Below are 22,909 nucleotides of genomic sequence, written 5' to 3'. Positions count from 1 at the left end.
CTGAAGGGCAGCACAAATCCCCCGATGGTTTCACGCGAAATCTTGGGGCTGTTTCTTCGCCTACACGTGTCTACAAAGTGCTCGATCTCGAGAATCCGCACAAAACGACTACCAAATAGACCCAGAAAGACAGAGTGAAACAAAAGGAGCTAATTGGAGGTCGTGGCTTTCGTCTTCAGTCATGCAAGCTCATACCCTGCCAGAAATGGTCTTAGTCTTTAAGGTGCTACTGGACTCTGGCTCTTTTCTGCGACAAGCAAATCTGTTGTTAAAGTGCCACAAGACTCCTTTTTGGGGAGGGGCATTTTCCTGACAAACTCACGCGGGGCCATCGCTTTGCATTTGTGGAGATATTATATATTTCTTCACATATATCATTAATTCACTTTTGTGACTGCCTTTAGGCTTATCTATCAGTGTGACCAGTAGCAGCTGGTTTATTAGTTATAATGTCTACAGTTTTTATAATGTCTACAGATTTTAAGAAACCTCATTAAGTGCACAGTATATAATATTCTTTGTTATTTTCTGTGAGTTAAAAGTTCAGAATAAAGTCTACACCGTAATAGCTGGCATTGTGGAGTTGTGTGATTTTTGGCAAGATCATTAGTCGCAAATATTTTAATAACATAATGAACATGATATTATGGGACATTAAAATATCATTGGTGACTGCATGGAAGATCCTTCCTGCAGTCACCTAGAAAATGGGTGTGTGCAGAGAATAAAAGACCATGGAAATTGCTCCACCCCACATATGAACAGCCAAGTCAGATGCCACTGGCCTAAGATCACTAGCTTGACATCACCTGGGGAAAGGCTTAGTTAGTCAGAGTATCATATGATGTGTCGATGTCATTGTAAATGCAGAGTAATACGGTAATCTTCCCAAAACTAGAGAAAACAGAAGTGATCTTTTAATCATCACTGGGTGGTAACTGTGCTGGCATTTTTGCACTAGATCAGAAATCAAAACTATCAAGCTCTTTAGGGATGCTAAATATGACCAGTGACACCCTTACCATACACAGCTGTGCTGAATCCCATTCCAAATTAGGAAGCAGCTGCCTTTAACAGGCAGAGGAATGAACAAAGCAAAGCAGTGGTTGCTGCTTCATACTGTCAACAAGGTATTATGTATGTTTACTAAGATCTTTTGTTATATTGATATTATAATAGGTAGCTTGTCAGAGGTATAGGGATTGTTTGTAATTGCAGTCCCTAATTGTGATTGAATTAATGGTAGGGTATTGAATCTAAGTGGCATTAATATTTTTCAGTGAAATATTATAAGTGAGGCCTCCAAGCATCTGCTGGATAGGGAATTAAGTTCTCTAACTTATTTGAATTTAACACCTCTGTAGGCTGAAACCCTGAAAGGGGTGACAATCTCCTTAGGAGCCAACATGGCCCCACACCGGCATAGGTGCCACTTTATCACAGAATAAAGTGGTATCTACGCCAGCATGGGGGCAAACACACTGGCATCTGGGAACATAATCCCGGAAGACAACACCTGTGCCAGCATGGGGGAGGTGTTCACACATGAACACACATGAAGCTGCCTTATACCGAATCAGACCCTTGGTCCATCAAAGTCATTATTGTCTACTCAGACCAGCAGCGGCTCTCCAGGGTCTCAGGCAGAGGTCTTTCCCATCACCTGCTCGCCTAGTCCCTTTAACTGGAGATGCCGGGGATTGAACCTGGGACCTTCTGCATGCCAAGCAGATGCTCTACCACTGAGCCACGTCCCCTCCCTGGGCGTTCCTGGGGGTGGGGCTGCCTTTGCGCAGCTTCCTAACCCTGTTCGTCCCGGGAATGGCCCTTTGAGTTGCAGCATGGCTGCTGCACCTTTTTTGGGTGGTGCAGCCTCGCTTTATTCAATGGGGCATTTCCCCCTTATTTAATGTTCTATTATTTTACACATGAACACATGAAGCTGCCTTATACTGAATCAGACCCTTGGTCCATCAAAGTCAGTATTGTCTACTCAAACTGGCAGCGGCTCTCCAGGGTCTCAGGCGGAGGTCTTTCCCATCACCTGCTCGCCTAGTCCCTTTAACTGGAGATGCCGGGGATTGAACCTGGGGCCTTCTGCATGCCAAGCAGAGGCTCTACCACTGAGCCACAGCCCCTCCCCTCTTTTTCCCTCCGTGGTGGCTGGGAAGCCTCGGAGGAGGCAGCACGGCTGCTCCTCTCCCGGCCACTGCCTAACTGCTCCCCCTTCAGGATTGGGCTGCCCGCAGATTTTTTTTCAGGCCCTTCAGTCTGGAGATGGTACACACTATTTTGCTTTTAATCTCTCTTTACATAAAATAAAGAAAACACAACAGAGCCCATTATACGGTACATGCTTCCTGCAAACAGATAGTTTGCAGGTCACAGTCTAGATACCATGAGATACACTACTATTGTTGCCATTCACCTGTAATGATGGATGAAGTGTTGTCAGATCAGGCCTATCCAGAGGAACATTTATCCTGACGATATCTAACAGCTTGCTGAATCTAAAAGAGATTCACAAGAGTGGGAGGAGGACACTCCTACTGATAGTCTGCCTAAAAACATTATCTTCTTTCTTCCTTCATGGGATTTTATTTTTAATTACCAGACTAGGTCTTTTAAGCATTTTCAGTCAAGCCTATCTGAAATCAGTGCTGTAATTTTTAAGTTTTAAACAGGGCAGAACTGGTTGGCCACTGTGTGAACAGACTGCTGGACTTGATGGACCTTGGTCTGATCCAGCAGGGCTTTTCTTATGTTCTTATGAGTGATTATTGGAATAAACATTTCTAGCTTCTTTCATATATGTATCTTATCTTTATCTGAATTTAATTAAAACTCAGCAAACCCCATCTGAGATAGCCAAAGCTAGCATTTGTTGCCAATATTACACAGAAAAGCAATAAAAGTTAATAAGTGGGGACTTTTTAAGCTGCCTGTCACTTTTAATTGGAAATCTGTCATTGCTCAAAAGACAAAGGGATATTTTCCCCCTTTACCATAATGGATTAAACAGATATATTTGAAATATATGTATATATAAATGACACAATAAAAGAGATATTTGGCATTTCATTATTTGGATTTAGATATATTTATGGGTCTGCTCTCAGTACAAAAACATTTCCTTACTAACATTCTTCCCTGTTTAAATTTGTTGTTGCTCTCAGATGTACCAGATAGGTTTTCACTCACCTCCTACTCTCTGCTAAATGTATAAAGCCATACCGGGAGATTGAGATCAAAGTGTAGTGTGAACACCCCAGGTGACCCATAGTTCTTAGCCAAGTGCCACTAGATGACACTGTGTTCTAAGTATAAATAGATATAATGTATTTATTATATGCTTGCAGTCAGATGTTCGGCAATGTTTGTTATAACTCTATTTCACTTCCACATTGTACAAAATAACCCTTCAGAAATACATCCTAAATCTTTACAAGTCACCATTCAGTTCCCTTTGTTGAAGAAACAGACTTTAAAGAAGGATAAAAGTTCTTTCCTGTTTCAGATTATTCTCCAATTTCAGTCAGAGGGACTGTAACGATTAGGTACTTACTTGTTTTGTCCGCAGATAGTTATACGGTAAAATGATTCATTTCCCTGGCTGGCTGGCTGGCATTTTCTTGAAAATACTTTCATCCTCCCGAAAAGTATTCCTCTGTTGGTTTTTTTTTTTTCCCATTTCAGAGAAAGGATGTCGGGTGAAGCTGTGCATTAAGATCGTAGCATAATAGCTCTTCTCACTCATATAGCTGTTGCACAACCATTGGGAGTAAACATCGAGTCATCGTCTTTGCTTTCCTAAAGTGTCAGTGGTGGTAATCTTGGATCCTGGCAATCACACATGTAACTCTACGTCAGCTGCATAAAAGTGTTTACCGTTTGTCAGCATGTGCAGTTTGCTGTAGCAAGGCCTGTGTTAAAGGTTGCCGGCTAAATTGTTTAAATGCTTCAGTTAGTCATGCTGATGCGGTTGTGAGAGAGTAATTTTTGTGACGTAGGTAGGTATATTTAAAAGTACACTGTAGTAGTGAACTACAGTAATGAAAGAATTGTTGACAGCTTCAGATTTCTATCTTCCAAACTGCATGTAAAAACCAGAGGCTGGTGTGGCTGCCAGTCTAGTTTCCAGAGAAGCTGGCAGAGCTTTTTCAAGTCTTCTAAACGAAATTGAAATAGGTTGACTATCAGGTCTTGATATATACAGTTCTGCCCAGCTTCTACCTTTGGAAATAGCTAGACAGGATTTTGTCAGCTTACTTCCTCTTGAAGGATCTATAATAACTGAAACAAATGTTCTGTAGATGTCACCACCTCAAACCCATGAGTCCAGCAGACAGGAAGTGAACTCCCTGCTTCAACATCCTGCTTCTCTTTGTGCTACTGAGCTGAAGTAGTGAGGAAGAAGCCTTAGGTTCAACCCAGGAGTCAGCAAACTGCGGCTCGATAGCCGCATGCGGCTCTTTGGCCCCTTGAGTGCGGCTCTCCGAACTTGGTTCAGAGCCCCTGCTCTCGTGCCTGCTCACGGCGTCAGCCGGGCTGCGGAGCCAGCGCGCCTGAGAGAGAGAGAGAGAGCGCGCGAGAGAGCAGGCGAGCGGGTGCGCTGTCTCCCCCTTTCCCTTGCCCTCAATGGTTGGGAGGCTAAAGCCTCCCCTCCCCTCTAGCCGCGCGATTGCTGGGCCGGCGGCTGGGCGGTTCCTGGCCCGGACCCGCCCGCCTATCAGCTGTTGGGCGGGGCGGGCTTCCTTTGGCGGCACGTCCCCAGCAGTTCCCCCGTCGTCTTCTGGGCCTGTGGGTCCCTGTAAGCCGGGAAGAGGCACACTTTGGAGCCAGTGCAGAGGCTTGTCTGGTAAGTGGAGGGTGGCGGGAAAGCCCAGGGGCATGGGGTGGGGTCCCCGACCCGGGACACACATAATGCTACAACTCGGGGTCATCTGCTGAAGCTGGAGGGTGGGAGATTCAAAACTGATAAAAGGAAGTATTTCTTCACACAATGCGTGGTTAAATGGTGGGACTCCCTGCCCCAGGAGGTGGTGATGGTTGCCAACTTGGAGGGCTTTAAGAGGGGAGTGGACCCATTCATGGAGGAGAGGGCTATCCATGGCTACTAATCAAAATGGATACTAGTCATGATGCATGCCTATTCTCTCCAGGATCAGAGGAGCAGGCCTATTATATCAGGTGCTATGGAACGCAGGCAGGACAATGATGCTGCACTGGTCTTGCTGGTGGGCTTCCTGGAGGCACCTGGTTGCCACTGTGGGAACAGACTGCTGAAGGGCCTTGGTCTGATCCAGCACGGCCTTTCTTATGTTCTCATGTGTTTACTGTGTCTGTGAATCTAGAAGTTTGCTCACATTGTTCACATTAAGTGTTTGTCAGTCATTGTCATTATTTAATTTTATGGATACCTTACTTTTTTCCCTCCTCAGAGGCCATGTCTACCCACTGGCTTTCTTGGCGGTAGACGTGGACTCCGAGGAGGGGAAAAAGTGCCCCTTCAGAGGCCAGGTCCACCAATTGGCTTCTATGGGCCTCCGGAGGCCAGGTCTACTGCCAAGAAAGCCAATGGGTAGACCTGGCCTCCCAATGGGACTCAGCTGGAGGCCAGGTCTACCAATAGGCTTTTATGGCTGTAGACCAGGGCTCCAGACGAGGACTCCGGACGGGGAGGGGAAAATGGCAGGGACTTAGAATTTAATTTTTATCAATAAATAAGATCATTATTAAGTATGATATCAAGTTTTATTCAGTGTACCTATAGTTTAATTAAGACTTAAAACTTTAATTAAAGTTTATTAAGTTAATAAACAGTATACCTACCTATATAGTTTAAGTTTAAGAAATTTGGCTCTCAAAAGAAATCTCAATGAGTTTGCCGACCCCTGTTCTAGCCAATCAGCATGTAGGACTTGCAAGAATCTTATTGTGGTTCATGTGAAGCATTTGATCTTCTAGCCTGATCTCGTCAGATCTCAGAAGCTAAGCAGGGTCAGCCCTGGTTAGTGTTTGGATGGGAGACCACCAAGGAATACCAGGGCTGCTGTGCAGAGGAAGGCACTGGCAAACCACCTCTGTTAGTCTCTTGCCATGAAAACCCCAAAAGGGGTCGCCATAAGTCGGCTGCGACTTGAAGGCACTTTACACACACACACACACACACACACACAACCTTTGTGAAGCAAACTTAATTCAGGACGATGAACACTTTTCCCTCAGTGTAAGATGGCTAACTCTAGCCACAAAAGCACTACATGAATTTATTAGGGCTTTTAATCAAACAGCAATCTATAGACTCAGAGAAATTTCAAAAATTGTTTGCAATGTATATGGCAAGGGGTGGGACTGCTGCTTCCAGGGATGTGGCGTGCAAAAATTTCCCAGTGCTTTATTTTTTCTGTAGAAAATGTCCCATTTCTAAACTGTAAATGTTTCATAAAATAAATAACAAATGGATGCAATTGCTAATACAATATTAAACAAGCTTGGCAGTTTCAAAGCTATTGTTTTTCAGGATTATTATTCCTTGGAGAGAGTAAACGTATATTGTATTGATTTATAAATGGTGGGGGATAAATATAACACAGATACATACAATAAAAAAACAACAACCAGGCTATGGATTCAGCTGATTGGCTGTGCTGGTTAAATCAAACCCAGAGGTAAAATTGGTATCTGTTGTGGCATTTCTCGTATGGTGGAAGGGATATTGTCACCACGAATCTAATACAAAACTAGCAAGTGACAAAGAGTTATATTAAAACTGAAGTTCCCCAGTAGCCTTGTAGTAGATCAGTGGACACCCACATCTATGGCGTATCACGCACAGTAGTTCTTTGGGTATGCTAAATTATTATGTCAACGGTTTTCAGTGCTTTATTCCCCCCCCCCCATTTACATTTAAATGATGTAAAGCAGTGGTTCCCAACCTTTTTTTGACCAGGGACCACTAGGACTTTTTTGTTCAGTGCAGGGACCCCAAGGTTCAAAATAAAAATGCCGAGAATTTGAAAATAAACTTTAATCATAACTGTTAGTTAAACATTAAACTTAGAATAATATTTGAATATATATATTTTTATAATAGAGAACTTTTAATTGAAAATATTAATTTATTATGGGTTTATAACTTTGTTTCGTGGACCTTAATTTAGTTCTCGCGGACCCCTGTGGGTCCACGGACCCCTGGTTGGGAACCAGTGATGTAAAGGAAGTATGTGCTATCTTGCCTTAAAAATGTATAAGTATTCAGTAAAAACTGAGATCAATTATTTGTTGGTATTGGGATATAACATCAACACGGGATACTTTAAAACTTGTTTATGAAATACAGGTCAAAATAAATATGCTAAATGAGATTATGCTGTATTTAGGGCATTGCAAAAACTTTCCAATTCATATTTTTCTGGAAAACCCACATCACTGGCTGTTGCCCATTGACAAATCAAAGGACCTGTGCACATATAAGCCTTTGGCCATACTTAAAGAAGCTGACTGGAATTTATGAATTTCAATGGCATCTCTGTGCAATCTGAGCAATCTCTGTGCAATCATAAACATCAGCACAACTTTAACAGAAAAGAAGAGAGTTTAAGAATGAATAAGGCTTGGCTTCCTGTCCTGAAAACCTCCAGACTAACAAAGACTACAGTCCACAATACCCATGCGGATTAGCTTTGGATTACACATGTTAACAGATCACTTCAGGATACAATGGTTCCATGTTAACATACCACACCCTCATTAGCACATTATCTTGATACTTACAGGACAATGATTAGCACATTACCTTTTATACTTTTTGCAGGACAATGACTCAGCTCAAACCCAACCCCCTTCTGACTATATATTACTCTTCCTACACACTTGACACTGAGAGACACTGTCCTTCATTGTTACTCCTCTGAAGATGCCTGCCACAGCTGCTGGTGAAACGTCAGGAAAGAACATACCAAGACCACGGTCACACAGCCCGTATAACCTACAAGAACCAATGAACTCTGACCGTGAAAGCCTTCAACAATAAAATGAACACAGCTTCAAAATGGCCAGACTGTTTGCCGGTGAAAATCAACCAGCACCGGAGGGATTAAGCAACCTTTCCTCCTGCTTGCCAGTCTTTTCTTGAAAATGCTTCTCTCTCCTACACTGTATTTATCTCAATGCAGTGGGATCTCACATTAGGGTTGCCAAGTGCCCGGTGGCGGCGGGTAAAATCCTGTCAATCCACTGGGTTGCCAGTTGACCAGCTGAGGGCCGGCACATAGAGTTTCCGCGGAGGTTGCTAGAGCATCCGCGTCGCTTCTGGGTAAACCCAGAAGTGACGTAGGTGCGTTGCACAGGACGCACACGCGCATTGCAACAGGCGCACGCATGTGTCCCATGCTGCAGGCAGAGTGAAGGACAGCTCTGCCTGGTAGAGTGGTTTAGCTCTACCTCTGGGAGAGAATCGAGTACCTGATGGTTAGGCCTTGGCTCTGGTAATGAGCAGGCCTGGTACCATTTACAGCCCATTCTTGACCTCCAAAGACAAAAGTCCTATGGAGGCCAGGAAGGGGCTGTGCTGGCATTCGGGCCCCCTGCACCGGCATTACTTAGGCTGCCCAGGATGGGCCAAACGCTGGCCCGGAGGCCCGGATGCTGTCCTCTTGGTGCTGCCGGGGCAGACCCACCCAAGGACGCCGGCTTGGCCTTCCGTCAGCGTCCCACTGGCACAAAGGCCCACTCCGGCATCCTAGGGGGCGTTCCCTGGGGCAGAACTGCCAGTAGGCAGCTTCCTAACCCTTTTCGGCCTGGCACGCCAACAGGGAGAACGGCGTTGCTGTACCTGCTTTTTTTTGCAGGTGCAGCCTCGCTGTTCTCAATGGGGCAAAATGCCCCATTTAAAATTTAAAAAGCACAGCGAAATGGGTTTGGAGGCGCTGTGACAGTGCCGCTGCCACGCCATCCCTGGCCGCCAAAAGGTGAGGAATGGGCTGTTAGTCTGACTCTTGGGAAAGGGCAGGCTGGTGTGGGTGGAATCCTGTGTGTGTTAGAGGATGCAATCTAGTGGCTGGTCAGTAAAAGCCAGTTTGTTCCTGAAAGCACTAAAGAAAATTCAAACCACACTCTGAAGCCATAACTAGCTTAAATATATGTGCCTCAGCCAGGTTTCTCCTTTGACTACCTGGAGTCCTGTGCTGCTGATCTGTTCTTTGAAACCAGCCTGTAAATATATAAATCCTCTGTGTTGTTTATATACAAATCCTGCCTCCATGATCTCCATATTCTACTTGCGCATCACAAAACTTACGTCTCAGCGGCAGACCCATTCCTATACACTTGCTACCTTAAGAACCCCTGTTGACAAAGGGGAAGGGTTCTAGTTTAAAACAAACCTGGTTCCCTGAAATCATAGGAGGCTGTGTGAGTCCCCTCAGTTGGTAGGCAAAGCCTATCACAATTCCTTTATAGCCATCTGTGTGTGCCTGCCTAGATTGGGGGTGCGCCTTAATACAGGAGTAAGTAGAACCAAATCCTGCAGCTTCTTTAGCATAGGGATGAGATGCATAAGAAGGGGGGGGGTTCCCCCTATACTCAAGCAACCCTAGTGAGAATTTCCACTGAATTAGCAATAGTTACTTTCATGCTGAAAACATTTATACAATGCGCGTCACACCTGCTACCCTGTGTACCTCAGTGAGGGACTTGGGACAAAATGGTCTTTTATCCCAAACAAAACAAATAAAAACAATCATGTTTCACAACATGCTCAGCTAGCCCACTTTCTGGGTTGCCCAGTTTCTCAATGGATCAAGCAACTATGAAAGTGTTTCACAGGATTTCACTATTAAAATAAAGTTCTTTCCACAAAGCATTATTTAATACAACAGCAATACATTTTGGCTATCTGCCAGAATTATTAATCATCTATCTGTTGGCTTCAAATAAAGATAATAGCATACAATCTTTTGTGAGGACTGGATCCTGAGTCTAAGGAGAGAAAGAAGGGATATAAATGTATCCCGTTTGATTCCCTGAAAGCAAACAATGTGCCCTTGGAGCCCTTTATGGCTCCTTCAGGCCAGCAAGATACTTCATTTAGCTATACTGAAACTCAAACTATATAGCCCCTACTCAAAGCAGGCAAGGAATGTTCTATAGCTAGTAGACTTCAACAGTGATAATTTAACCCATCGACGATATTGCTCCTGCTAGTGTTTGTATAACTAATGCCAATAAAGGCTTCGTATTCGTATTCGATATTGCTCCTTGCTATTAGTCACTTCAGTTTAGAGAGAAAAAGTAATTTTCTTTGTACATATGCTTGCAACAATATTTGTGTGTGTGTGTGTGTGAAGTGCCGTCAAGTTACAGCTGACTTACAGTGATCCCTCATGGGGTTTTCAAGTGTACAAAGACGTTTAAGCCACCAATTCCTGCCGTCTGCCAACTCCTTTATGTTTCTGTTCGCATAATGAGCATTACCTTGACCTGTTGACATAAAGGAGCAATTTACATATTGAATTGGACCCTCACTGTGTCTGGCATTCATCTTTTCAATCTGTTTCCCCCATTCATGCTGGTATCAAATGATTAGAGACACAAAGTCATTATCAGAGATGCACTGGCATCACAGAAGCAAGGACAGATGGGAGGTCTGGAGTTTCTCAGGATGGCCAGGCAGTCAGGCTCTGTTCAAATGTGCTGCTTTATCAGGACTGCCAAAACCTTCTTGCTGTGATTTAAGAAATCGCTGAGAGAGACAGTCTCAAAAGCCAGCAGCTCAGTTTAGTTCTGGTAGTGAATTGGTTGGTTGTATTCCTCAAATGGAGATTAATGCAACAAACCAAACATTTCTCATGATTAGAGACAGCCTTTCAAGGGCCCGAGCCAAGCAAATGTGCAATGGAGAGGAACAAAAAAACCGAGCTGTTGCATGCCGGTTACGGCAGCCTTGTGAACTAGTTTCCAGGCTGTAAACAGGAATAGCATATATCCTCCTCCGCCAGTTAGGGTTGAAAATGCCAGCCCACGCTATATGGTACAATGACAGAATGTAGGGTTTTCAAGGCAAGAGTCAATCAGAGATAATTTGCCATTGCCTGCCAGTGCATAGCTACCATGGGCTGCCTTGGTAGTCTCCAAGTACTAACCAAGGCCAACCCTGCTTAGCCTTCAAGATCTGACAAGAAACAAAACAGGATGACCAGTAAGAGTCCTGGAAGCCCTATAGAACGTGTGAGCCTTGTCACATTTTTGAACAGGATTGGGGAAGCGAGTAAGCAAGGAGGATTAGCTGTTCCAACTCCTAGGCAGGGGTGGAAGCAGCGCATTGAATATAAGTAACAAATCCTAGTTTGCATCAAACCCCCCCTCCAGTTTTTTAGTTTCTTGTCTCTTACCTAACACTAGGCAAGGAGACTATCATCCCAGAAGGCCACAAGGGGGCTGCACTGCTCTACTAACTATGGTTTGTGGATTCAGGTATCTCAGCATAATTAGTACAAACCATGGTTAACAGACAAGCTTCATCATTTGTTGAGAGATGCACATACTAATCCTTAGGCCAAGAAATACCAAGGTAGAGGGAGGAAATTGGGGCCACAAAAAATGTATAAGACACAGGAATGACCCACCAAGTGAATAAACAGCTTTGCAAAAGTGGAAAAGAATAGAGCATTAAGCTTCCCGCATCATCTCCTCTAGGCATGGGGTAGTTTTTGTATTGATTGGAAAGAAGAGGATGACATCTTGCCTCCTGAGTCAGAACACAATAAACTGTACTAGTAACGAGTTAAGTAAAAACAAGTTTTTAATCACCTGTAGCCAGTTGCAAGGAACAGTATTTTGTTGCATTTGCAGATTACGATATTGCACCTCATCTGTAATACAAACGACTGTATGGAGACTGCCTTTTCCACTTACCTTGATGCCATTGCAGTTCTAGATAACTTGTTTTATAAAATGAACTGTTTGTTATAATTAGTCTCTAGAAAACTCACCTGCAAATGAGCGACTCACTTCTATAGCAACCTGTTAAGGTGTTACCAAGGGATGAGCAAGCAGGAAAGAACGCAGAATGGAAATTACTTTTTAATTTAAAGGTTTTGTAAAATCCACTTTATACTTGATTTGATGGTATTGTTGAGGCTTGTGTGTTATGCATGTGTCTGATAGTTGGCATAGGAGTAAACTCCCAAATGCCCTTCCTAAATGCAAAAACGAGAGTATGGTGGGACTTTAAAGGCTAACCAGTTTGGTGTGCCTATACAGCTAATGAAGTGTAATCTAGTCTACAAAAACATCTGATGAACCTGTTTTAGTTGCAACAGACTACCCTTTGGGAATCTGTTCCTAAATGTAGTCTAATTGTAAACACCTATAGCCAAGAATAGGATTACTTAAATACATTTATTCCCTTACTATATGTTGTAGGTTCAAGGTAGTTTACAGTGGATTATATCGTACTGCTTGTTGAATTTAGGGTAATTGGGCATGAGGAAACACTGCCATTGTCAGAGTGGTCGAAGCATTCAACCCATTCTTGGAAAACATTAATTGCAAATAAAAGGAGATCTAGAAGATATATGCAGTGAATAACACATGGACAACAGATGCTTGCATGCATGAATTTTCTTTTGGAGTGGGTTTTCCAAGTGCAATAAAGGATGGTGTTCTTGTTCCATTTTCTCAATCTCAGCACTCAGCATCCAGGGCTGCCTATGAAGCACCTATTGCAGGACCGGGGCTACATGTCATAATCATGAGGTGCTGTTGCTGGCTTTGCTGGGGGAGGACATGGGGGAAAGAATTATAGTAGTTAAGATACAAACATATTGCTAACATGTTGCTTACGCTTACTGTATCCCAGTATATAGCATCGCCTGCAGAAGTAACCACCTGAAGATGTCTTCCAAAAGAAAAACAAGTTTCAGTACGGAGAAAGAAGTCTTTCTCTGTTTATATCTAAGAAGCTCCTTGTTTCAGATGGGTAGCCATGTTATTTTGTAGTAGCAGATCAAAATTTGAATCTTGTAGCACCTTTGAGACCAACCATAGTGGTTCTAATGGGATAGAAGGAGGTTTAGTAGTTTCTGAAGTATCTAGAAACCCGTACCCTTTGAGTATTTTAAGGTGGTGTCTGAAAGATACAAAATGTTTTTTTAAAGGATTAGAGGTGGTTTTAAGACATGACAGGGGATTTCATGGCTGATAGCTTTCATGGGTAATAAAACCTCCATGTTCCAAGGCAATTTACCTCTGAACATCAGATTGGAGGGAAGCTGCCTTCATCTAGCTGGACCACTGTTCAAAAAATATATTGAATTAGAAGGGCATTTGGTGTAATCTAGCAGGATTTATTGTACATTCTTGAGAAAACAGGATGAAGTGTAAATTTTGAAATACTGAGGTAGTATTGTTCTAGCCATCCGCCACTTTTTTTTGAAGTTTGAAGTTTATTGTTGTTACAGTCATCTACCAGCACATGTATAAAATAGTCTTAAACCGACGCTTATATAAAATGCAATCAATAATCCACACTAAAAATTTTCATAAACCATAAAAGTAAAAATTATGTACATCTGTAACCAAACATGTACCTAGTTAAATAGAAGAGACCTATACAGCAAACCTGAGTCTGCTGTAGATAAATTATGTAAACCTTCAGCACAATTTTACTTTATATAAAAGGTTATTAACCGTCCTTCTTTCTTACTAAGTCGTTTCTTTTTAATGGCCAAATGACAAAATTTTGCCACAGCATATGACACATGAGCCTCCTTATCTTCCAACAGGTATCTAATCTGAGCTAGCTCTGTAGACCTCGGGTAATAACTTGTTTGCTCAAGACGAGCTAACAGAGGATAGTAGTTCTTATATCAGTATAAAATTCACACTGCAAAATTATGCGCGATATTGTTTCAACCACATTGGCTGAACATGGGCAGCGCCGTTGCTCCAGAGGTAAATGTCGAAACCTTCCTTCTAACACAGCAGACGGCATAGCATCAAAACGTGCTCTTGAGAAAGCCCATATATATTTAGTGTAGGTGATGGTTGACAGATATGGGGCTGCAGCAGATCTAACACGAGGTTTCAGTACACTGTAAGATTTTGGCAATAGTGGAAAATCGGATTGACTTTCGATGTTCACAAGCTAGGAGACCACCTAGACACATAACATTCACCACCTTGTGGTACCAAGGAAAAAAGGTAGGATATGCATGTAATAAAAAATGATAGGTACCTAAGTAGTACCTGTATCACCATATCTAATGGCAAATGTCTGGCTTCAAACAGATACCCAAGGAACCTCCAGATTTGAAGAAAAACTAAAATTCTCAAAACAAAAACTGGAGTGTTTTTTTTTTTTAATCTCTTACTGGTGACATCTGCACATGCACAGAACATCAGATAAAGCATTTGCTGGAGTTCAGGAAGCATTGGGGGTGTTGCTGGTAGCCAGGAGGAGGCAGCAAAGAGGAAAGCTGCAGTTAGTGGGGGGTGGGAATGGGATATCCCATCCCCCATTGAATCCTCAACCCCCTCTTGTAAAAGCCAATCTACAATGGCTAAATTGTAGAACAATACTTGTGATGCCTGCAGTTTTAAAAGACAATCCTTTACATTCAGGTTATTAAAAACAACACAGAGACAGATTTAAGTGAAGAAAATTAGCTTTTATGTAAATTAGAAAATGACTTGTTAGAGCTTTGTTCAGATGGTTAATTCTGTACAATTTACAATGTTATGTACAAACGTTATAGTAAAATACAGTACACTCTTCCTGAGTCAGTTTTGTACATGATTAAAAAAAAGATTCCCACTAATTCTTTTGAGAGAAATGCTGCAAGTATCCCAGTGTTTGGTTTACTTTGGGTAATATTGGCAAAAAAACAAGGTAATGATTGCCATTATGAGTCTTAAAATAATTCATTGTTGATGCAATAAACAGGTAGATTTTGAAATATGATCCCTTCTTTAAAAAGTACCACTTTGTTTCTTATGACTCAGTTGCAACTGCCTATAATCTCACTGGCCTCTAAAATTAATATGCATCTGAATGCTCGTGGTCTATATGGCAATTTGACCAAAGGCGGATTATGAAATTAGCATGACAGATAATAAGATGCCGTACAGAGGCACTATGCATCAAAACTTCTGAACAAGATATGCAAATATCCGATGTTTGCTTAGCATGGTAAATATTGAGAAATTAATTTATTTAATAGGTGGGACTTCATAAGCAATAATAAGGCCACAGTGCTGCAATTCTCTCTCTCTCACACACACACACACCACACACAATGTGCTTACCTTTGTAAATATAAATCCTCCAAATAACTACATGAGTAGAGTCTCATCATAAAGTTGTAGCAGCTTTAGAATTCATAAGAACTGAAAGCTATCAATAATACTTCAAAATACAGCTGGATTTTAGATAGTCATTCTACATATTTTGTGGTCTATGAAGACAGGTAATGATTTTCCCCTCAATGATCCCATTAGCTGGAACAAATTACAGTACTGCAGTAATTAATGTTTTTAATTGACAATTAAAATGTGATAATATCAGCATTTTTAACAATGATTGCAACCTAATATTTAAGACTGAAAGATAATCTGAATGCATCCAAGGCCACACTCCTTTTGTGGCAACTCATGGGTCCCCTGGAATGGAAACACTGTGCGCGCTTTCACACATGCTGAATAATGCACTTTCAAACCATTTTGATCACTTTAATGATCGTTTGCAAGTGGATTGAAAGTGCATTATTCAGCATGTGCGAAAGCGTCCTGTGCCATGTGTCCTTGCAGTGTTTTCAGTGCAGCTAGTCATACATTCTGTGCCATTAACTGCAATGAGAGAAAGGGAGAATTTTCATGTCTGTGATCTAAGAAGAGCATTCACCACACTCCATGGGAGCCATCAGTAAAAGTGCACTGAATAATTATTTCTGGGTTTTTTTTCTGGAGCTGCTCTCATGCTAATCGTTAAACTGCTTTGTTTGCACACTGAGAGCTGCTACACCAAAAGCAAGAAATCCAGATACACACATGGTTCTGGGCACACATGTGCTGGTGGATGACTGGCATTATTTCCTTCCCATTCATTTGTGCTACCATCCAAGCGTCACATAAATAATGTAATACTGTTTGAGAGTTTACATATCTAATTAATGTTGTCGCATTTTACTCAGAATGCTACTGTGTGTTTAGAAAGGAAAACGGAGCAGGAAACATTACAGTTTTGTTTTCTTTTTAAAAAGAAAAGTATATGTCCTGTTCATGCAAGAGGCATCTCTTCTGGGCTGAGAACTATGTATGCAAGTAGGTGCTGCATTCTTAGTTCTAGTTTCCATGTTGAGCATCCATTGCTTTGAGCAATATAGGGGAGCCAACCATCTGTTCAGTAAGTACGCATGCACAAGTACATGCACAGTCCTCTGAAGTGGTGCCATAATGTGCTTGTTTTCAAAATGGTGACGCTGAAAACAAACCATCCATAATGAAAAAGTGAGAAACAAAAAAGGGCTTTTCATAGTGCTAACAAAGTGCTTAGGATTTAAAAGAGTTCACAGAAAGTTGGTCTTTAATTGAATACTTGAACTTTTCCCAGGAGTCTTTACATGCTTAGATGTTGTCTTGTCTTTGATGCTTTCCTGATTGCCCTTCACAGCCAATTCAAGCCTCGCCTTCATTGGTGGAGAAGAAGCCATTAGTTTTTTGAAAACTGAGGAATACTGTGGACCAATCTGCATCAGATACTGCAAAGCAAACTCATGTAGATTCCTTGCTGAACTTGTGGCTGATCCCAGGGCATTCTCATCCAAGAGAAATGAAATTAGCATGGGCAGAAAGCGAGCCACCAGGTCAGTACCTGTGAAAAATAGTTTGCAAATACTGATAAATGTTACTAATTTCACAAATAGAAGTACTGCAAATATATTATGATTTCAACTACTTATAGAAGGCCTTATTCTGCTAAACCTTTCCAAGGTTAGTCTTGATTTGGGTGTGCGCAAGGGAGGGATCTACACTAGAACACTGTGGATTAGTCTGAAGACGCCGACAACTCCAAAATAAAAGAGGAGAATGACTGGTTTTGTATCTTCAGATTATATTTACATTAAGAAATTGCTTCAGTTAAAAATATCTTAACAAAGCACTTTTACTTGTTGCAAAGTGAACAAAAAATTATTGGTGCAACCTGAAACCCAAACTCATGCTCTTTTTATTTTATTTGACTTTGGCTGCAGTCCACAGCCTAGTAAACACGATGTACTTGATTTAATGCAATCTAACTGAATCGGTAGATCCAAATATATACTACCTGAATTTGGACATACCCTTCAAATTATAGTCCTGAAGGTTGGATTCAGACTAAATTTTCCATCCGTGGAATTTTCCTTCCGCTCCCCCTCCCCCACTGCAGCCCATTGATCTCTGCAGAATGCTGCTCCTGGGGAACAGGAGACCCCGAGGAATGACAGGGAATGACTGCAGCAGAAATCTGTCGAAACTGCCAATTTTGTCTGGAGCCAATGCAATGAGTAGTTGTGCGGTATATTTTATAATAAGTATTGCATAGAATTAAACAGCTGAGCAGGCTTAGGATTTGTGAATTTATAATTATTTACTCTGGGTAAGCTGAAGTTTATTGTTAACTAAACAATCAATTAACTAAACAATCAACTTGACATTTCAAAATAAATTTTTCAATTATGCTTGGTCAATGTAAACATTTCTCTGTATGAAGCCACAGCTTCAGATCCTCATATGCAGCAGCAGATAGCCTCCGTAGTGATCTTCCCCGCTAAGCAGATTGCCGCTGAGGTCAGCATTTGCAATGTTGATTGCCTTTTTAGATCAGTGGGAGAAGCTGTTGGTATGTATCTGGACCAGTCCTTTCTGTTCTTAAAAAAGGCATGGTCAGATACGCTGGCCAGCTAAATATGCAATATTAGGTAGATGCCCCTCCCCATACTACAGTATTCACGAGAGTAATCTGTCTGTAGAAGATTTTATCCTGAATCTGTGTTCAGATCATCCTTGCTGGTTCAAGCCACTACATTTATTTCCTCAGTCCAGCAAGACAACACATAAAGCTGCCTTATACTGAGTCAGACTGTTGGTGTATCAAGTTCAGCGCTGTCTGCGCTGATTGGCCATGGCTTTCCATGATCTCAGGCAGAGGTCCTGCACATCACCTACTGGGGAGGTGCTGTTGTTCAGTGGAAGAGCTTCTGCTTGGTATGCAGAAGGTCCCAGGTTCAATCCCTGGCATCTCCAGTTAAAAGGACCTGGAAGTAGGTGATGTGAAAGTCCTCTGTCTGAGATCCTGGAGAGCCACTGCCAGTCTGAGTAGACAATACTGAGTTTGATGGACTGATGGTCTGATTCAGTGTAAGGCAGCCTGACATGTGTTTACATGTATTCACATGTGTACTGCTTAGTCTTTTTCATGGGATTGAACCCGGGACCTCCTGTATGCAAAGCCAAAGCTCTACCACTGAGCCAGGCACCACCCCATTCAATTAACAATACCATGAATACTGAACATACTTTCAACTGAAATAAGCATAAATACATATTCTAAATGTGCAATTAGTTATTTGATTAATCAGACCAGTTGACCACTTTTGCCCTGTGAAAGGCACTTACGATGCTCTTCCTTGGCGACACCTATTACAGCAGCCACCACTTTTATCCCTTCCTGAATAACTTGGAGTTCAGCAGCATTCTCGGGTTTAGATTTCTCCGCTTCTTGCAGTTTGCCCACAACTGATGATACTAATGAATGAATGTAAGGATATGAGATAGCTTGGTTTGGACAATGAAAAATGGTCAGGAGCAGCTGGAAGCATTTAAGCTGTACCTAAAAAGAATAAGGAAAACCCAGGTTCACAAAAGAAAGTTCACAATTAAGCATTACAGATGGGCGTTTGGGCTAAGGACGTGTCTTTAAGGCTTTGATCTGTCATGCATCACCATGATGATGCGAGACTGCAGAGTTCTGTTTTTCCTGCACCACAAAAAAACCTGCAATTCTGATCTGCATTGACCCACCTTGTGTATTAAATGCAGTTTGTGAGAAGCAAAAGGATGGAAGATACAAGATGAAAATCTGTTGTTGGATACAACAGGAATGAAACAGAGAAGACTATAGGGAATAAGGGGGAAATAATTCACAAGCGACTGCCATATCATCATATACGCCTTTCTCGTTTCTTCATTGTAAGCTATGCTGTGTACAGGGTTCAACACCCATTCCATGGCTGTCTCTTTCTGGAATGAACTGCAACCCTGCTATGGTTTAAGCTTGGTTTTAGAAGCATCTATACTGTCCTACTCTCAACACACACTCTTCACTGTAACGGCTATGGAATCAATTTGTTCCAGTCAGGAACCTCTGACTGCTATTCTATTAATGTATTTACTTCATTTATACCCCACTCTTCCCAATGGGGACCCAAAGTGGCTTACATCATTCTAGATACCTTCTGTCCCAAACCCCCTCAGCCTACGGGCACCGTGCACCCAAAATCATGACAGAAATGCCAGGACATGTATTAAGTAAAATGAGGTTTCCCTTTTGCTAGTTTGGCTGCTGATACAGCACAGCAGCAATGGAGCTTCTACATAGCAAGTGTCGCTGTAGTTTCCCTGCCCCAGTCTCCCAGCCATGGCCATCCCCCCTCCCCTGGGCCATTGGGCCTTTAATTGGAAATTGGAAATTGTTACATTGATAACGATATGTGCAACAGATCCTCTAAATTCCAAGCTTTCAGGGTTTTTTTTAAGTAAGTCTCTAGTCTCTTTTGTTGTAGAGATATGCCTTTCCCTTTATATCTCTGCGATGGAAAGGGCTTATTTTTTAAAATGAAAGCTGGGACTTCCCAGGGAATATGTAACATGGTGGTAGGAGGAATGGCTGTTGCAGGGACACGATTGGGAAAGAGGCTGCCAGGTGGTCAGGAAAATCCAAACTTTTCCATCAACAGAGCAGCCATTGAAGCTTTACTGCAATCTTTCCTAAAACTTGGCTGCAAACCAGCTTTGAGAAAGATGGAACAGAAGTTGGGGGAACTCCAGGAGGTGCACAAAGGCACCACGATGCTGTGGGGAAGTAGGAAAAAAGCCCACTCTGCAACAACATTGAACCAGGGACAGATAACCTGTGTGAAAATGGGTTAATAAAGCCTCTGTGAACTTCTTCTAAGCCTGTTCTCTTTGCCGGGTGAATTGCTGACACCTGTAGAATGCAGCAGAATCAACAGCTACTGATTTAATGGAAAGTTAAATAACTTTTGGGGTTTGCAGAGACAGTCAGGTGAAGAAGAAAGACATAACGCATCCAGCAGGAATAAAACGCAGATAACAGCTTCTATGTTCCTTTAGAAGCAGAAAAAGTTAATGCAAAACACAAACAAATCCAGACAATCTTTTTCTTCCACTTATCAAAGTACAAGGGCTTGCTTGCTTAGATAACAACAAATGTGGAAAATTTTATTTCTGTGCAGGATGTTTTTAAGGATGCTATAAATAAAACAATAGCACATCCCTGCTAATTGTTGTCTCATGGTTATAAAAACTACAAATCAAAAGAGCTTTAAGTCAAAACAACATCTTTGAATTCAGTTCGCTGGAAAAGCTAAACATATAAACATATGGAAAGGGTAGCAAATTTTTGTTCTCTAAACCAATGTAAGAAATATATAGTACTTACAATAGGATCTTTTGATTCCAGTGCTAATTTAAACTTCTCAATACAAGACATCTGAAGGCACTCCATGGTGGTTACTTCTGGACTTGTCGACAAAATAAATATTGTAATTGCAGTTAGCAGACTGCCTTCATCCAATTCTTGATGAGGCCCTTCTACCAATAAAAAAAGAAAACAATCTTATATTTGTGTTTTAAAACAGGATCTTTGAACCTTGATTTTTACGTGGGAATGCTATCAATGTCATCCTCATGCTAAAGTGGTCAGCTACACAGCATTGCTTACAGCATAATCACGGTGTAAATATTGTATGTGCGACAAGCTCCACTGAGAAAATGCCATCAGTGTCGTTATTGCTGGTGTCACAGGATCCCCATTTTTAAAAAGGCCCTAAAATATCGCTACAATGCTATAGTGTTATAATAATAGTTTAAGCGGTTTCTCTGAATTCCCAGCTTTCATTATAAAAAGTCTCTAGCACCTTTACTTGGGGAGATATGCCTTTCTCAGCATGGTGCAGGTTAAGAGCGGTGGTTTGGAATGGTGGACTCTGATCTGGAGAACCGGGTTTGATTCCCCCACTCCTCCACATGAGCGGCGGAGGCTAATCTGGTGAACCGGGTTGGTTTCCCCACTCCTACACATAAGGCCAGCTGGGTGACCTTGGGCTAGTCACACTCTCTCAGCCCCACCTACCTCACAGGGTGTCTGTTGTGGGGAGGGGATTATAAGCCAGTTTGATTCTTCCTTAAGTGGTAGAGAAAGTCAGCATATAAAAACCAACTCTTCTTCTTCTTCCCTTCATATATCTGTAAGGGAAGGAGCTAGAGACTTACTTTAAAAAAAAGGAAAGCTGGGAATTCAGAGAACCTCCCTAAATTATCATCATAACACTACAGTGTTATATCGATATTTTAGAGCTTAAAAAACTTGAAATCACTTGTCTTGGGAGAAGGGAAGAGTGGTTTAACGATGATGACAGTTCAGTGATCGAAAAGTGGCCTAGAGGTGGGTGGGGCAAAGAAAACAGATAGAAAAATAATGCACAATGAAAAAGCTGACTCAAAATTGGCTTCTAGAAAAACACTGGTGTAAAAGTGGCCTCAAAAGAGCCAGAAAAAAAAAAAAAAACAGGGGGAAAACTAAAGGCACCAAGATGCTTGTGGAAGTTGGGAGATAAACCGAACCAGTATGCCAGAATCGATGAAACAAACTCATGTGGAAAAGTCCTCTGTGAACTCTTCAACTAGATCCTATGCATTATATGAGCATGTAATATCTTTCTCAACTCCCTCAGTTACCTGAATCCCAAAAGTGAAGAATAGTAACCAGAGCACTACGGAGTAAGTCATTCCAAGCAGTCCTGCTCTTCTCGGCCCGAGCCATGGGAGAAGACAGCACTCCTTTAAGAGCTTGCAATGATGCAGCTGCAGTCAAGGATAACTGGCCACTGGGTAATTTCACAGCCGTTTCTCTAAGGACTCCAGTAATCAGGTACAAGATGGTAGGAAGAACAGCAATGCTTCCTGTAGATCAGGATAAAGGCATGAAATAAATCATCAGTATTAAGGAGAGGCTTGTACTGGTGACAGCTGAATAAAACAAATTCACCCATTGGGGAAGTGTTTGATCAATGTGCACGGTGCAATTTCATTAATTAACCCTTGGAGAAAGAATGTGATGCTTTACTAGATGTGTAAATAGAAGTCTTTGTTTCTATGCTGCAAGTCTATTTCATTATAGCTATTATAAATTAAGCATTTGCAACATTCTAGTGTTGTAGTAGTATAGTAAAGTACCGGAACAGGCACAATACTGTATTATTAAAAGAATGGAACCCTGCCTAAAAGCTTACAACATAAAAAGGGGAGGAGGGGGAAAGAAAAAACAGGAGAATGAGGCCAACAAACAAACAAGAAGCTAATTTCAACCAACAGACATTTCTGAAAATTCTAGCAGCCAACCATGCATACACACCCACCCACAACCTGATCACAACACAGGTCTACTTGTACAAGGAGTGAAATCTCAGAGTAATCACATGCAAGTTTGCAGCTATGATGGTTCACTTATGCAAACAAATCACTCATGTCAGTAGTTTATAAAAATATATATAGTCCGCTGGTTCATGGCTAGAATTAACTCTCTCCCCATTGCCTTGGTATATTATTTTTAATCAGCAAGGACAAC

General features: G+C 41.8%; 1 protein-coding gene across 1 annotated transcript in view; it reads right to left on the bottom strand.

Moving 5' to 3' along the window:
• Positions 1 to 16,563: 16,563 nt before the first annotated feature.
• Positions 16,564 to 22,909, bottom strand: part of HEATR5A (HEAT repeat containing 5A) — a 58,008-nt gene continuing 51,662 nt past the window's right edge. The window contains exons 32-35 of the mRNA XM_056850847.1: positions 22,021 to 22,245; positions 20,723 to 20,874; positions 18,658 to 18,871; positions 16,564 to 16,873 (exon numbers count right to left, since the gene is read on the bottom strand). Coding sequence (XP_056706825.1) covers positions 16,569 to 16,873; positions 18,658 to 18,871; positions 20,723 to 20,874; positions 22,021 to 22,245 — 896 coding nt within the window. The 3' untranslated portion in view covers positions 16,564 to 16,568. The remainder of the gene's footprint in view (positions 16,874 to 18,657; positions 18,872 to 20,722; positions 20,875 to 22,020; positions 22,246 to 22,909) is intronic.

The sequence above is a fragment of the Euleptes europaea genome, chromosome 6 (genome assembly GCF_029931775.1).
Source record: "Euleptes europaea isolate rEulEur1 chromosome 6, rEulEur1.hap1, whole genome shotgun sequence".
In the NCBI taxonomy this organism is placed as follows: domain Eukaryota; kingdom Metazoa; phylum Chordata; class Lepidosauria; order Squamata; family Sphaerodactylidae; genus Euleptes; species Euleptes europaea.
This window is presented reverse-complemented; position numbering and strand designations above follow the sequence as displayed.